At 36.7% G+C, this 13,639-nt stretch overlaps 1 protein-coding gene across 3 annotated transcripts in view; it reads left to right on the top strand.

The window, feature by feature from the left end:
- LOC109051110 (calcium and integrin-binding family member 2-like) overlaps positions 1–13,639 on the top strand; it is a 30,138-nt gene that overhangs the window by 5,906 nt on the left and 10,593 nt on the right. For 2 of the 3 annotated variants that reach the window (XM_042753709.1, XM_019068660.2), the window contains one exon: positions 4,921–4,955. In XM_042753709.1, the coding sequence (XP_042609643.1) occupies positions 4,921–4,955 (35 nt within the window). Of the gene's footprint in view, positions 1–337; positions 530–4,920; positions 4,956–13,639 lie in introns of all 3 variants that reach the window. The other variant, XM_042753708.1, reaches the window with a different exon arrangement.

Raw genomic sequence — 13,639 nt, 5'->3', positions numbered from 1 at the left:
AATGTTACGGTTATTATTAGATAAAAAGTGTAAACTTTTAATTTATGTAATTTAGTGTGTGTGTGTGTGTGTGTGTGTGTGTGTGTGTGTGTGTGTGTGTGTGTGTGTGTGTATATATATATATATATATATATATATATATATATATATATATATATATATATATATATTGCCCCCTGCTGGAGAGAGTGTTCGTTGGTTCTAGAATGGTTTTCATTGACACTTCAGTCAGAGTGAGAGCGAGCAGCGACAGGACAGTATACGGCGCGCGCGTCAGGAAGTGTAACGTTTCTTGAGCTGTTGAAGTATTAATGGAGAGTGTCGCCTTTACCACCAGCAGGCATAGGCTACTTCAGGAAGGACTGATATTTCATGCTGCCTCCCAATTTTCTCGGCTGGCCAAACCGTGGACATAAATGCCTAGAACAGAGAAGACCAATGTGATGCATCTGCACGAGAGGAAAATCACTCGACTAAGATGGGTAACAAACAAACGATATTTACTGATGAACAGCTAGACGCCTATCAGGTAAGAGACTCTAGTTTTCAGCGTTATTTACAAAATCAAGTTTTGGGTTAAAGAATGAACAAATGTGTCTCTTTCTTTCTTTCTTTCTTTCTTTCTTTCTTTCTTTCTTTCTTTCTTTCTTTCTTATTCATAGTCAAGGTGAATTAAATCAATGTTTATTTTGTTGATTTTAATGTGCATTGTTAAAGAAAACTGCTTAAAATGTATGTAGGCTACTTAAAAACGGCTTAAAGTATATATATATATATATATATATATATATATATATATATATAAGCAAGGACAAAAAAGCTTATTTTGGATCAATAAAAAAATTCCCAGAGATGTTCTGTATGATTTTTATGAGGCTTCACCTTGTTCTTAGTTTATTGTCTGCTGCATGCAGGTGGCTTTGTTTATTGTCTCTCCCAGTGCAAGGTTTGTAGGATTTTGTAAGGAAATGAGTTTGACATAGAATGATATTGATCTTAGATATTACGCTTGAGCCTTTCAACTCTAGACTATTTCAAATGTCTGTATTTAATTCTATAAATCTTCACGAAGTTCTTAAAACCAGTAGCAACCACACAGAAGTAAGGCACTTTTTATGATCACAGTTTCTGTGTTTTATCATATATATGTTTTGTTCTTCGTGTGAAACCTAAGGTCTGAGCATTGAGGCGTATCTGAGGACATCTCATAGTGTTCTTTATCCTCCTCGTGCGTGAACATGTGAGAAGGTCTTGCTTTTGTCTTCCATAACAGCAGTCTGTCATGCTTTCGTGAAACATCATCTCAGTCTACTAAGTCTAGAAGGACTCAGAGAGGCTTAAATATTAATACCAGTGTAAGATACCCAGAAACCTCATTCTGATTAGTCACTGATTGGTCACTTTCTGATAGTTTCTATCTATCTATCATCTGTCTATCTATCTGTCTATCTATCTATCTATCTATCTATCTATCTATCTATCTATCTGTTATGTAACTGATTAATTGAGTCAGATATTAAGGAAATTTGAATAGTAGGCATCTGAGTTTCCCACTTGCCAGTCAACAAAGTGCTTCATGAAGATCGATGACTGTTAGCAACAATGGCCGCCGCTCCTTGTGCTCTTTAATCACTGGGTTGTACTACCTGGATCAGTGGAGCTTGGCCATTTGGCTGATCGACTCATTCCTTACAGCAGCCAAGTCTTCTCAAGTCATTCATCGGGCTGTAAAACAGAATTAGGCTATTGGGGGAGAATACTGTAGAAAATTTAGTGGCTAATCCTAGTAAATACCTGTTTTGAGATACATTTTGTTTGCCATACATTTTTTTTTTTTACCTGTGTCTTAATATATAAAGTTCATGCAAAAATGTGGATTTTGTTATCATTTCTTCTTGTGTGTATTTTATGTAAAACACAAAAGGAGATCTTATGCAGAATCAACTCGATTCCAATTTAAATTTAAATCAGTTCCGATTAATTTTGGTATATTTCAGTTATGTTCGTTTTTCTTGCATCTAAAAGAAGTTCTCTTGACTTCTGTAATTATACAGACAATGTTTCAAATGGATTCAAATGATCTTTTTGTGAATTAATCATTAAAAGAACCAGTTCATAATAATCGTTATTTTCAGAAATTGGTGACGCTGGTCATGCTGTAGCTATAGTTTTTCGTTTACTGAAAATAAGCTGGTTTATTAGAGTTGTTTGTTCATGAATTGCAATACACTGGTCATTCTGGATGTTTTTGATTTATTAAAGGGGTCATATGATGCAATTTCAATTTTTTCTTTCTCTTTTGAGTGTTACAAGCTCATGGTGAATAAAGAAGATCTGTAAAGTTGCAAAGACTAAAGTCTCAAATCCAAAGAGATATTCTCTATAAAAGTTGAGACTTGTCCACGCCCTCCTGAAATGGCTCGTTCTAACACGCCCCCATATCTCTATGTCATTATGTAGGAAGATTTGCATAACACCGCCCAGATGTTCACGCAAAGAAGGCGTACCTTTTATTCTCGTTGTAGTATTGTTGTTGCTGCCGCTATGTCGTATAGACCCTGTGTGTTTCACTGTGAAAGCGAAACTACTTTGTATGGCCTTCCAAAAGAAGACACGACTAGAAATCATGTTTATGTCACGTTTATAATGGGTTTTATGTTTATGTCTCATCGCTCCGGCCGGACAAGGGATCACAGTATGTTAAGAGGCATAACATTTCCGTCACAAGCTTGAGGTATTCGGCCAATCACAATGCGCTGGATAGCTGGCCAATCACAGCACACCTCGCTTTTCAGAACGATGAGCCTTGTGAAAATCAACGCGTTTCAGAAGGCGGGGCATAGAGGACAGTATGTGGAAAATAATGTGTTTTTTGAACCTTAAACCGCATAAATATTTAATTACACCAAATACACAAAATAATGTTCTTTTTAGCAGCATCATATGACCCCTTTAAAAAGAGCTTGTTCATGAGAGTCGTTTGTTCAGGAATCAAAATACATTGGTTGCGTTGTATGTTTCTGATTCACTAGCTCAAAAGTGTCATTTGTTCATGAATCAAAATACACTGGCGCTGTTGTATTTTTTCCGGTTTACTAAAAAATGTCTGCTTTAATTGTGTATCAGACTGCACTGGTCAGGTTGTATGAACAACTCTGTTCCGTTATTTTACTGTACAGTCTTTTTTATTCCATCTTTTTCAATACAGACCGCAAATTCACATTCATAACTCAAGTAAAAATTATTTCTGTTACCGTGAGGCTGAAGATTCAATCATCACATGCTGTAGTTTCTTTTCAGCCCTACCAAAAATTAAATCATAAAATATTACCGAATGTCTTTTATCTGATCATGACGAGCTAAATTGTTTCAATGATCAATTTTTATGTATATGAATATTTGTAGAGAGCAGGACTATTTAGTACGTTTGATTTGTAATAATGCAAGGAAGCACTGAGAATGATTTTAGTAAACGCCAGCTGCTCTCGTACCTTCATATTATGTCTGTATGACGTGATTATAAGAAGTTATGAAGAAGCCATTTCTTTCTCCGAGCATGTAATGTCATTATTAGATATGTGGGCTTACGTCTCTGGTAATAATTTAACACCAGGTCGTCTATCCTCTGTGTTAATAACTCACAGCTGTGGCCTTACCTCACATCTCACAGATTCAAGCCTCAATAATTCAAATTAATGAGCAATTAACAGTACTCAAAGGCTAATGCGCATAAATCACAGGACTGTCTTGCGAGCTGCTCTGCTGATTTGGGGGATAGATATTTTTTTCAGCATCAAGCTGGCTGGTGTTTGGGTAAACATCATAAAAGAGAGCTTAATCATCAGCTAATAAATCTGTCGGCTCAGGTCGGCTACAGTTAGTGCGGTGAGGTAAGAAAGGAGCCACAGATCTGTGAAGAGTCTTAAAATGGGTTTTTAGGCGTTTCGTGCTACAGTGGGCCGACAGCTGTTGTCGTTCCCTGCGGTCATATTGCCAGGCCTCATTTGGCGTGCTGTTTTTTGTGATGGGTAACACTTATCAAACACTGTGAAACCTAAGAGGCATTGTGTGCTAATACAAAAAGGTGTTGAAAAAGCCGACAAGGAGGTCAGGTGTTGATCCACGTGCAGTCATGCAGTGTGAATGCAAAACCGTTGTTTAACGTGTCAGAGCACATGCTTTGGCTTATCGACACATTATTTGATATGCTTTTATTATTTTTATAGTTGAAAATAGAATACCTTAAAGATGCAATACACTACCTTTCATAAGTTTGGGGAATTTAATAGTAGTAAATTAATACTTATAATTAACAGGGACACTTTAATTTAATCAAAAGTGACAGTAAAAAAAAAGGCAGCACAACTGCTTTCAACATTAAAATTAAGAAATATTTTCTGAGCAGCAAATCAGCATATTATAATGATTTCTGAAGTCTCATGTGCACTGAAGACTGGATTATTATATATTTTTTAATATATTAAAATAGAAATTGTAATATTTAATAATATTACTGATTTTATTGTATTTTTTATCAAATAAATGCAGCACTGGTGGCAATAAGAGTTTTAAAAAAAAATTAAAAATTAAAACTTTTGAATGGCATTGCAAATTTAAAACTAATTTTTCTTTTTTTTTTTTAAATTTCCATGGACATTAAGAAAAAAAATCGAACCAATTCTACACTTTTAAACCGTAATGAAAGTTTTTTTTTTTTTTTTTTAACATTATGCAAAAAATCATCCTAATGATAGCTAAAATAGGAGAAAATTTGCTCACAGAAAACTTGGGAAAAAGATTATGCTTGAAGTTTAAGCTAGATGTTGTTTCTATTTCTTGAACGTTTTATAATGAAACCACAATTATCTTTTAAATGTGTATTCAGTGAAAAGTGATTTTCTTCTTTTTTTTTCATCTTAGGACTGCACCTTCTTTACCCGCAAGGAAATTCTTCGGTGAGTAAACCTTTTGGCCATTTTCTGATTCATTTTGGTAAATAACTTTAAATAAACTTGGTGCAATTTGTTTTTGTTTTTTTTGTTTTTTTAAAAAAAGTCCAATTTGAATACAAAAGCACTTTCATGATTGTTGTGGGCAGAATTTTTAAGTGAACTCTCCCTTTTGCATCTATTGTGTTATGGTATTGCATGCACTACCAGTTCATTCAACTCTACTGCACTCAACTGGCTCTTACCAACCGTGTCTAAGATCTATAAATCTCTCTCGCCCCATTCATACAGCTCATTTTTTCCCTGTCAGCAGTTCAGCTCCAGTGATATTCATCCATGCTCATTCATACAGACCAGTCTGCATTTAACAGTCCGCTGGCTTCATTAGTATTCCATTCACAGGCTGTGCACCATTTGTTTGAGTGAAATTCATACGCTTGCTCTGAGGAGACCTGAGATCTAATAAAGAGAACCTGACCATTATAAAGGTTCTTTTAATGGGAATTGTCTTTTATATGAGCCACCATTTATGCAAATATAGGACCAGCTGATTCCTAAACTCTAATCTAAAGCTCTGTTCCAAAACCTGCTTTGCATGAACTGATGCCTTTTAAGGAACCTCATAAGTGACTGATTTGGATGACTTTACATCAACAGCAAGACAAATATTGGCTAAAACTTGGGTAGTCCACTTTTCTCTCAACTTCGCTCTGTCATTTGGAAAGCTGTATGTAGGCATCAACTCTGTGTGTCGCTGTAAATAAATGAATGTAAAACACATGAGATTAGCTAACAGTGTCTAAAATTGTCAATTTTCAACTTTTTTTGTAATTTTTAACTTGAATTTTTTTTGTCTCTACTTTTCAGTATTGAATAAAAATATAAATCGAATATACGTTATATAAAAGTAGATTTTAGTCCAAATGTCTTTAAGCTTTTGTCACTTGGAGGCAGCAAATCACGATTGATTTCAACTGTTTGAATTAGCATGTGGCTATGCTAATATTGTGATTTTAATGAGATTTTTAATGAGACCGAACTTGTTATTGCTAGTTTTCATTATTGAATGATAGACAAAATATAAATGGCTTACAGTGTGTCATTCCAATTTTTAATTAAATTTAATTAAATACATTGTATTGATGTTTTTCGGCTCACGATTGATTTCAGCTGTTTGACGTTAGCATGTAGCTAAGCTAACTGTAGCTGCATTTCTGACTGTTGCCCTTCAAATAGTGCAAATTGAAATTGAGAATTGAAAATACGCCTGATAGAAACATCATTTTCGCAAAAACTTCCATATATCGCAAAAAAACTTCCATATATGGCTGTGATATACGTAAACCTACTAACATCTGTCACCATGACTTATCGTGAGAGGAAGAAATCTCATTTTAGTCGCATAACATCAGTTAATGGAAACTGCGTAATTGTGCAATAGTTTTTTATCGACATTTATACAATTTCGCAAAAGTTTCGCGCAAATCTGTAATGGAAATGCACCTACTGTGATAGCAAGCATAAAAATACATAGTACGCATATTAACTCTTTCCCCGCCAGCATTTTTGAAAAAAGTTGCCAGCCACCGCCAGCGATTTTGATGATTTTCACTAAAATTTGAAGGCCTACAGTATATTTTGAATATCTGAATATGCAAAACACCAAAATAAAGATCAAAGCCTCTACTTTTAAACAAACAAAAAAAAAATCAGTTTTATTCTAGCTTAAAGCATCCTGCCTTCTACCAACAAACCAACCCACAGGAAGAATTTTTGAATCAGAAGCCTGTGTTCTTATGCAAGAAACATTCGTCCTGCTAAACAAGGGAGAGAGAGATTACATCCTATCCAGCCGAGATTTACAGCCTCACTCTGTCTGCAAGAATGTGATTCCTTTCTTGCTTTTCTGTGGCTCTATCAGAATCTCTCCTTGACAGGCCATGCAGCAAGCAGCAAAGCGTGTAATTGTCTTTAGCCACCAACACGACATTGCCTTGGTTGTAAGCTGTTGGTATATACATATATAACACTGTTCTGTTGGCCCAATGCAGCAGCGCTCAGTGTAGCTGTACTAATCGGCTTTCAAACAGAAAGGATTGTTCGTACAATTAATCAGCATGAGCTTCAGGCTAAAACTAGAGTCCATAACTCAATATCTCTGCCAGCCTCAATTAGACAATGTGGCTGCCCTCCAAAACCAGAATTTTCTGTACATGGCTTGTAAGTTCTGTTAGTTTTTGATTAAATAATTTCTAGCATATATAAATCTTTGTTTATATTGTTAAATATTATCTAATCATAATTATTTAGCATATAAACAAAGTAAACAATGGCAACAGGATAGTTTATCAGTAGATTAAATGCTTCACTGCACAGCGACTGCAGTGAGTACACACACTGTAGTTAAAATGTGGATCAGTCAAATATAATATTTTTAAACTTTACTATTAAATAGTCTAATCATGTTGTTTATGAGGCAAGTTTTGTCACCATGGCCGCTGATGTTGTATCGAATGCAATTATTCGTCATAAAGCAATTGCAGCAACTGTAGCTTGATCTGAATTACAATTAGAGGCTGTTCACACTGAACACATTTTAGTCTTCCATTGCTCTTCTTTTCCATTGTTTTTATATGTAAACATGCACTAGATGGATGAGTTTATCCATTGCGCTTAGATCTCGCATCTTTTACAGCATCTTGCACTGAATATTGTTCTTAAAATGTGGCGATCAAGTTATTTTTTTTTTATTCCACTTCCCTGTGTCTTGTGCCCCTGAGGTAAATTATTTGAGGTAAATTGCCTGAAATGTGTTTACTCTTTTCTGTTTTTCTTTTTTTGTATTTACTTTTTTCTTTAGTAGCTCTGTAAACACAAATAGGCTCAGTCACAGTTATTGACTCAGTCGTATTTTACAGCACAGCTTAAGCAGGCCATCCATTAGTTACAGCTACTAAGAATCCTTGCAATTGTGGTTTTATCTAGCTTCCAGTGTGGCTTTGGTGCATTATATACACAAAACCACAGATATCTCTTTATTTTTATAGTTATATGTACATACAGTGACATCACATGTACATTTTTGTGTATTGGACTCTTAATATGTACAATTTCAACATATTAACATGATCCATAATGAAAAAATAATAATAATTTGAATACCACTGCATATAACTGAGCTGCTCAGACACAGACTTCATTTATCAGATAATGAAGGAGAAACTTTCAAGAATCTTCCCAGATTAATTAGTTATAATGTCAAATTAGGTAAATGCATAAACTGTGTTAAATGAATGTGATGGCATTAAACACTTAGGGCCAGATTTACTAAACCGGCAAATTAGCATTAGAGCATAATTCCATAAAAGCACCAATGGGAGGGGAAAATTCTGCGGGTGAGTTTTCTGACAATGCGCAGATTTTTCATCTTGTAAAAAGGGGCATAATAGGTCCCCTTTAAAGAACGCAGACCCATCCAGATCAATTCCATAATGACCAGCGCAATCTACCAAGAGCAGCACAAATTACCAGCTGCTTTTTTTGGATGTTAAATAATGGGCGCAAATACCAATAATTCGACAAACGCAAACGTAAGTAAATCGCATTGCGTGATTCATTTTAATACTGAGTCTCCTCCCATAAATTTTGCATCTGAAAGGGAAACTCCTAAAAATGCATATTCAGTAAGGTCAGATGCAAAAATAACTGTCCAGCGCTAATTCGTCACTGTGCGTCTTTAGTAAATCCTGACAGTACTATTTTAACACCAAAAGACAGTTTGCGCTGGTGCAAGCTATTAGTAAATCTGGCCCTTGTATGTATGATTTATATAACAATTAAACTTGAATTTTAACCCCTAAATTTATCTCTTAGTAGGGTGTGATCATTGCGTTGAAATACCTACAAACACTAACATGATCTGAATTGCATTGCTATAACTGGTTCTTAATGTTAAATGATAAATCCTTTAAAACGATCTTTGTGTTCCTAAGATGCTTCTAGAATGTTCTTTGACTTTCTGTGTTACCTGCATTTCTCTCACAGCGTGGGATTGCTTTTCAAACCTTAAGAAAGACCTGGAACCCAATCCCTTGATTAGGCACAGACTTGCAAAGTGCCACATCAGGTCTGGTTCATTCCTGTCCATGATAACATAAAGAAAAAAGCCTTGTGCTCGTTATTCGACCTGGCTGTTGTCCATTCCATATGTGCATTAGGTATAAATAAAACAAATTGCCTGCTTTCTGTTCTAATAGGATTGACGTATTGCTCTCGGGTTTCAGGATATGCTGTTAATCGCTGTCGTTTGAAGATCAAGTGTCTACTTTAAGAAATTAAAAGCAGATACAGGAGAAAGGGGCAGTGTCAGTTTACAGTCAAATGACCCAATTACGGTAATACAGAAGCCCAACAACAGGCTCTGATTGGCTGAGCTGTAACTAGTGTACTTCCCCCAGTCTGACTCACAGCCAGCACATTTCCAGTGCTGTATATATGTCTTACATTTTCTGTCTGTCATAGAAAAATTCAGTAGGTATCTTCCTACTTTGCTGCGTTTTTCACCCATGACTCACCCTTTAGATTTTATGGAGCTGGTATAAAAGTATCAGTGTTTTGATGTTTAAATTACTGACTATGACATATTGATTATGGGAAATATGGGTTTTCTTTAATCATCAGCAACTCAGTGCCACTTGTCCCTACCACAGTGTTTCTCTTGATGTTCCTTGCATGTTACCCAATGCATTCCATCTTCTGTTCCAGTATCATCACCGTCTCTTACCAAACTGTCTGGCTGCGCTAAATACTTCACTCTCACTTCAACCTAGAGTGTATTATATTCAATCCAGTGGCCATTTTTGGGCGTTATGTATGATATGAGATTGATAGATTGGCAGATGACCCCTCATGATGATTGCTCTGGTGTGTAAAGCTTGAAAGGATAATAAGATATGATTCAGGATGCTGCGCTGCATCATGCACGAATGATTTACTGCTGTTTTCTTGGCCATGTCTGTCCAAGTCCCTGGTTGTGGATGTAGTGACAGTTAAATGAGATTTTATTACCATTCTGATAGACATTTATGGAGATGATCTTCTATAATGCAGTCTTTAAAAACATGTGCATTGCAGGCTTTAAAAAACCTATACATTATACAATAATTTTAAATACAATAAATCAACAGCTATTTTCACTGGAAGAGGTGTGGTTATGGATTATGGACTCTGGAATTTGGTCAGAAAAGACAGTTTAAAGTTAAATGGTATCTTAATAATGGGCTTTTTCAGTGTTTCAGAACCTCTTTTGTTCCCTTTTAATGGAAAATCCCTTATGATAGAGAATGAGAATTCCTTCTCTAAGGGTATTTTGCAGAGATCACATGAGCAGCTGGTGAAAATCTTCCTGTTGGTCGGTGCTGGTTGGTATTGTTTGTGCAAGAAACTATTGTGGCTGTAATACCCATCTATGGATAAAAGGCCTCAGTTATCATAATGAAACCCATCCTACGGTCTCTTGGTGACTCATGATGGGTCATGGACTTTCCTGTGAAAGTTTATAAGCCTCACTGTGATGTGTAGGTGCCCTTAGGCGAAGAAACATCCTACTGTCATATCAACATATATGACCTGATCACTATCACACGAGCCGAGGTACTGACATGTTGTTGCCCTTCTAACTGCAGTTGGAGAAACTACAATGAATTCTCTTGATGCACAGTATCTGTGTTGACTTCTCATGTATGTGTTTCATGTGGTGGGTTGAAAAATCTATGTGTTTATTAACTGGGCTGAAGCATAACATAGAGGCTGCATTCATGAAAGGGGTTAATGAGATGTTTAATGCATTACTTTCTAATGGCCATTATAGGCTCTGATTATTCTTCAGCAATGAACCATTACTGGCTTTTATCTTATGTCCCCAGAGTGCTTTTCAACCCTCTGCTTCCATTACCCATTCACTGGGTGCTTTAATGCACTAGGATGCTTTGAAATAAACTGCAAAATATTCCACATAAAAATTAGCTTGATGGTGTTAAAGACATGGGACTCTGGATACCATAACTAGAGCTACTACTGCTGGTCAAGTCAAATAAAATATTATACCCTTCTCTCTCTAACAATGCATCATTTATCTGAACAGGATTGGTGGTGCTTATAGCACTGACTTGTGCTAAAGTGCTGTGGGTGGTTGCTAGGGCATTGCCATGTCACTAAGGTGTTTTGAGTGGTTTTACCTGTTGCTGTGTGGTTGCTAAGATATTTTGAATGTGTTGTTGTGTGATCACTAAGGAGTTCTAGGTGTTTTAGTGTATCCATATGTGGTATCTTAGGTGTGCTGGGTGTTTTATGGCGTTTTTTGTTTTTATTTTATGGTGTGGAGACCATTTACTTATGGAGGGTTTTCCCCTGGGTACAGTACCTGGTACTTTTTTTTAGTACCACCTCGGTTGAGGTTCCAAGTGAACCGTACCATCACCAAAACATGACGTGTAAACTCCGCTGATCACTCATTGGCCGGAGAGTATCGTCACTGAACTTGTGACACGAGACACAGCAGAACCGCTAAATTTAAATCAGCACAGCCAGCGAAGGTTCGAACCCAACTGTTTTGAACGAGCGCACCCTTTTTTAACAACCGAATATGGCTGTTTCATTGTCTGTTGAAGAAGTACAGATGTTCCTCTCGTTAATAGCAGAGGAGCGGATCCAGCAAGACCTTGATGGGGCGACGCGGAATGAAAAAGTTTTTTAGGAGTCGCGGCAGTAGAGGTGGTGCAACAATAATGACATGTGAATAATCCTTCCCGCTCTAAAGCGGCACTAAATTGCAAACGCAAACCGAGCCGAACCGTGCCATGCTGTACTGAGCGGTGCCGAGCCGAGTCGTACCATGCAGTGGAAAAGTGCCATTAGTGTGACTATATGTGATATCTAAGGTGTTCTGGGTGTTTAAGTGTGTCCATATGTGGTATCTAAGGTGTTGTAGATGGTTTAGAGTGTTTCTATGCAATAGCAGGGTTGCTAAGATACCAAAATGGGTTGGTAAGATAATTTTAATTTTTTGAGTGTTGCTGTGTGGTCGCTAAGGTGTTCTGAGCATTTTAGTGTGTTACCATGTGGTTGCTGAGTGGTTTAGCATGGTACTATGTGCTTGATAAGGTTTTTCTGAGTGGTTTAGGGTGTTGTTATATGTGTTCTGAATGATTTAGTGTGTTACTGTGTGGTTACTGAGGTATTTTGAGTGGTTTGTCATGTTGCTGTTTGGTTGTTAAGGTGTTTTGAATGGTTTGAGTGTTGCCATGTGGTCGCTAAAGTGTTCTAGGTGTTTTAGTCTCTTCATGTGTGGTACCTAAGGTGTTTTAAATGGTTAAGAGTGTTTCTATGTAGTTCCTAAGGTGTTCTTAGTGTTTTAGTGTGTTGCTTTTGATTGTTAAGGTGTTCTGACTGTTTAGGTGTGTTGCTATGCTGTACTGAAGGTGTTCTGAATAGTTTAGAGTCTTAATTTGTTGCTAAGGTGTTCTTAGTTGCTAGGTATTTTAGTATTTGGTTACTGGGGTGTTCCTATGTGGTTGCTGGGGTATTCTGAATGGTTTAACATGTTGCTAAGTGGTTGTTAAGGTGTTATGAGTTGTTTAGAATGTTTCTGTGTTGTTTTCAAGGTGTTTTGAATGGTTTATTGTTGCTGTTTGGTTGTTAGGATGATTTGAATGGTTTGAGTGTTGCCGTGTGGTCTCTAAGGTGTTCTGGTTTTTTAGTGTGTTCTTATGTGGTATCTAAGGTGTTCTGAGTGGTTTTAGCATGTTGCTATGTGGTTTCTAAGATATTTTGAATGGATAGTGTTGTTGTGTGGTAGCTAAGGTGTTCTGGGTTCTGTCCATATTTGGTTGCTAAGGTGTTTTGAGTGGTTTTGAGTGTTGCTATGTAGTATCTAATGTGTTCTGAATGGTTTAGTGTTGCTGTGTGATTGCTAAGGTGTTCTGAGTGTTTAAGTGTGTTACTATGTGGCTGTTGTTGTACTGTTTCTTGAGAGGTTTATCATGTTACTGTGTGCTTTGGTAAGGTGTCTTGAGTGGTTTCGAGTGTTGCTGTGTGGTTGCTAAGGTGATCTGAGGGTGTTTTTGTGTGTTGCTTGTGGTAACTGAAGTATTCTGAGTGGTTAACATGTTGCTATGGTGTCCTTCTGAGTGGTTTAGAGTGTTGTAATGTGGTTGCTAAGTTAGTTTCTATGTATGTTGCTATGTGTCTACTGAGGTGTTCTGAGGGGTTTATCATGTTGCTGTGTGGTTGTCAAGGTGTTTTGAATGCCACTGTGTGGTTGCTAAGGTGTTCTGGGTATTCTTATGTGGTTACTGAGGTGCTCTGAATGTTTTAGTGTGTTGCTATTTGGTTGCTAAGGTATTCTGAGCAGTGTTGTTGCTAAGTGGTCTCTAATGTGTTCTGAGGTGTTTAGAATGTTGTTTTGTGGTTGACAAGGTGTTTTGTATGGTTTGAGTGTTGTTGTGTGCTCACTAAGGTAGGTGTTTTACTGTGTTCATATGTGGTATCTAAGATGTTCTATATGGTTACTAGTGTTGCTATGTGGTTGCTAAGGTATTCCTAGTGTTGTAGCATGTTGCTATGTGGTTTCAGAGGTATTCTGAGTAATGTAACATGGCTAATAGGTTGCTATGGTGTTAAGAATTGTTTAG

The sequence above is a fragment of the Cyprinus carpio genome, chromosome B25, assembly GCF_018340385.1.
Source record: "Cyprinus carpio isolate SPL01 chromosome B25, ASM1834038v1, whole genome shotgun sequence".
NCBI lineage: Eukaryota > Metazoa > Chordata > Actinopteri > Cypriniformes > Cyprinidae > Cyprinus > Cyprinus carpio.
The sequence above is the reverse complement of the archived record's forward strand: the minus strand, read 5'-3'. Positions and strand labels throughout refer to the sequence as shown.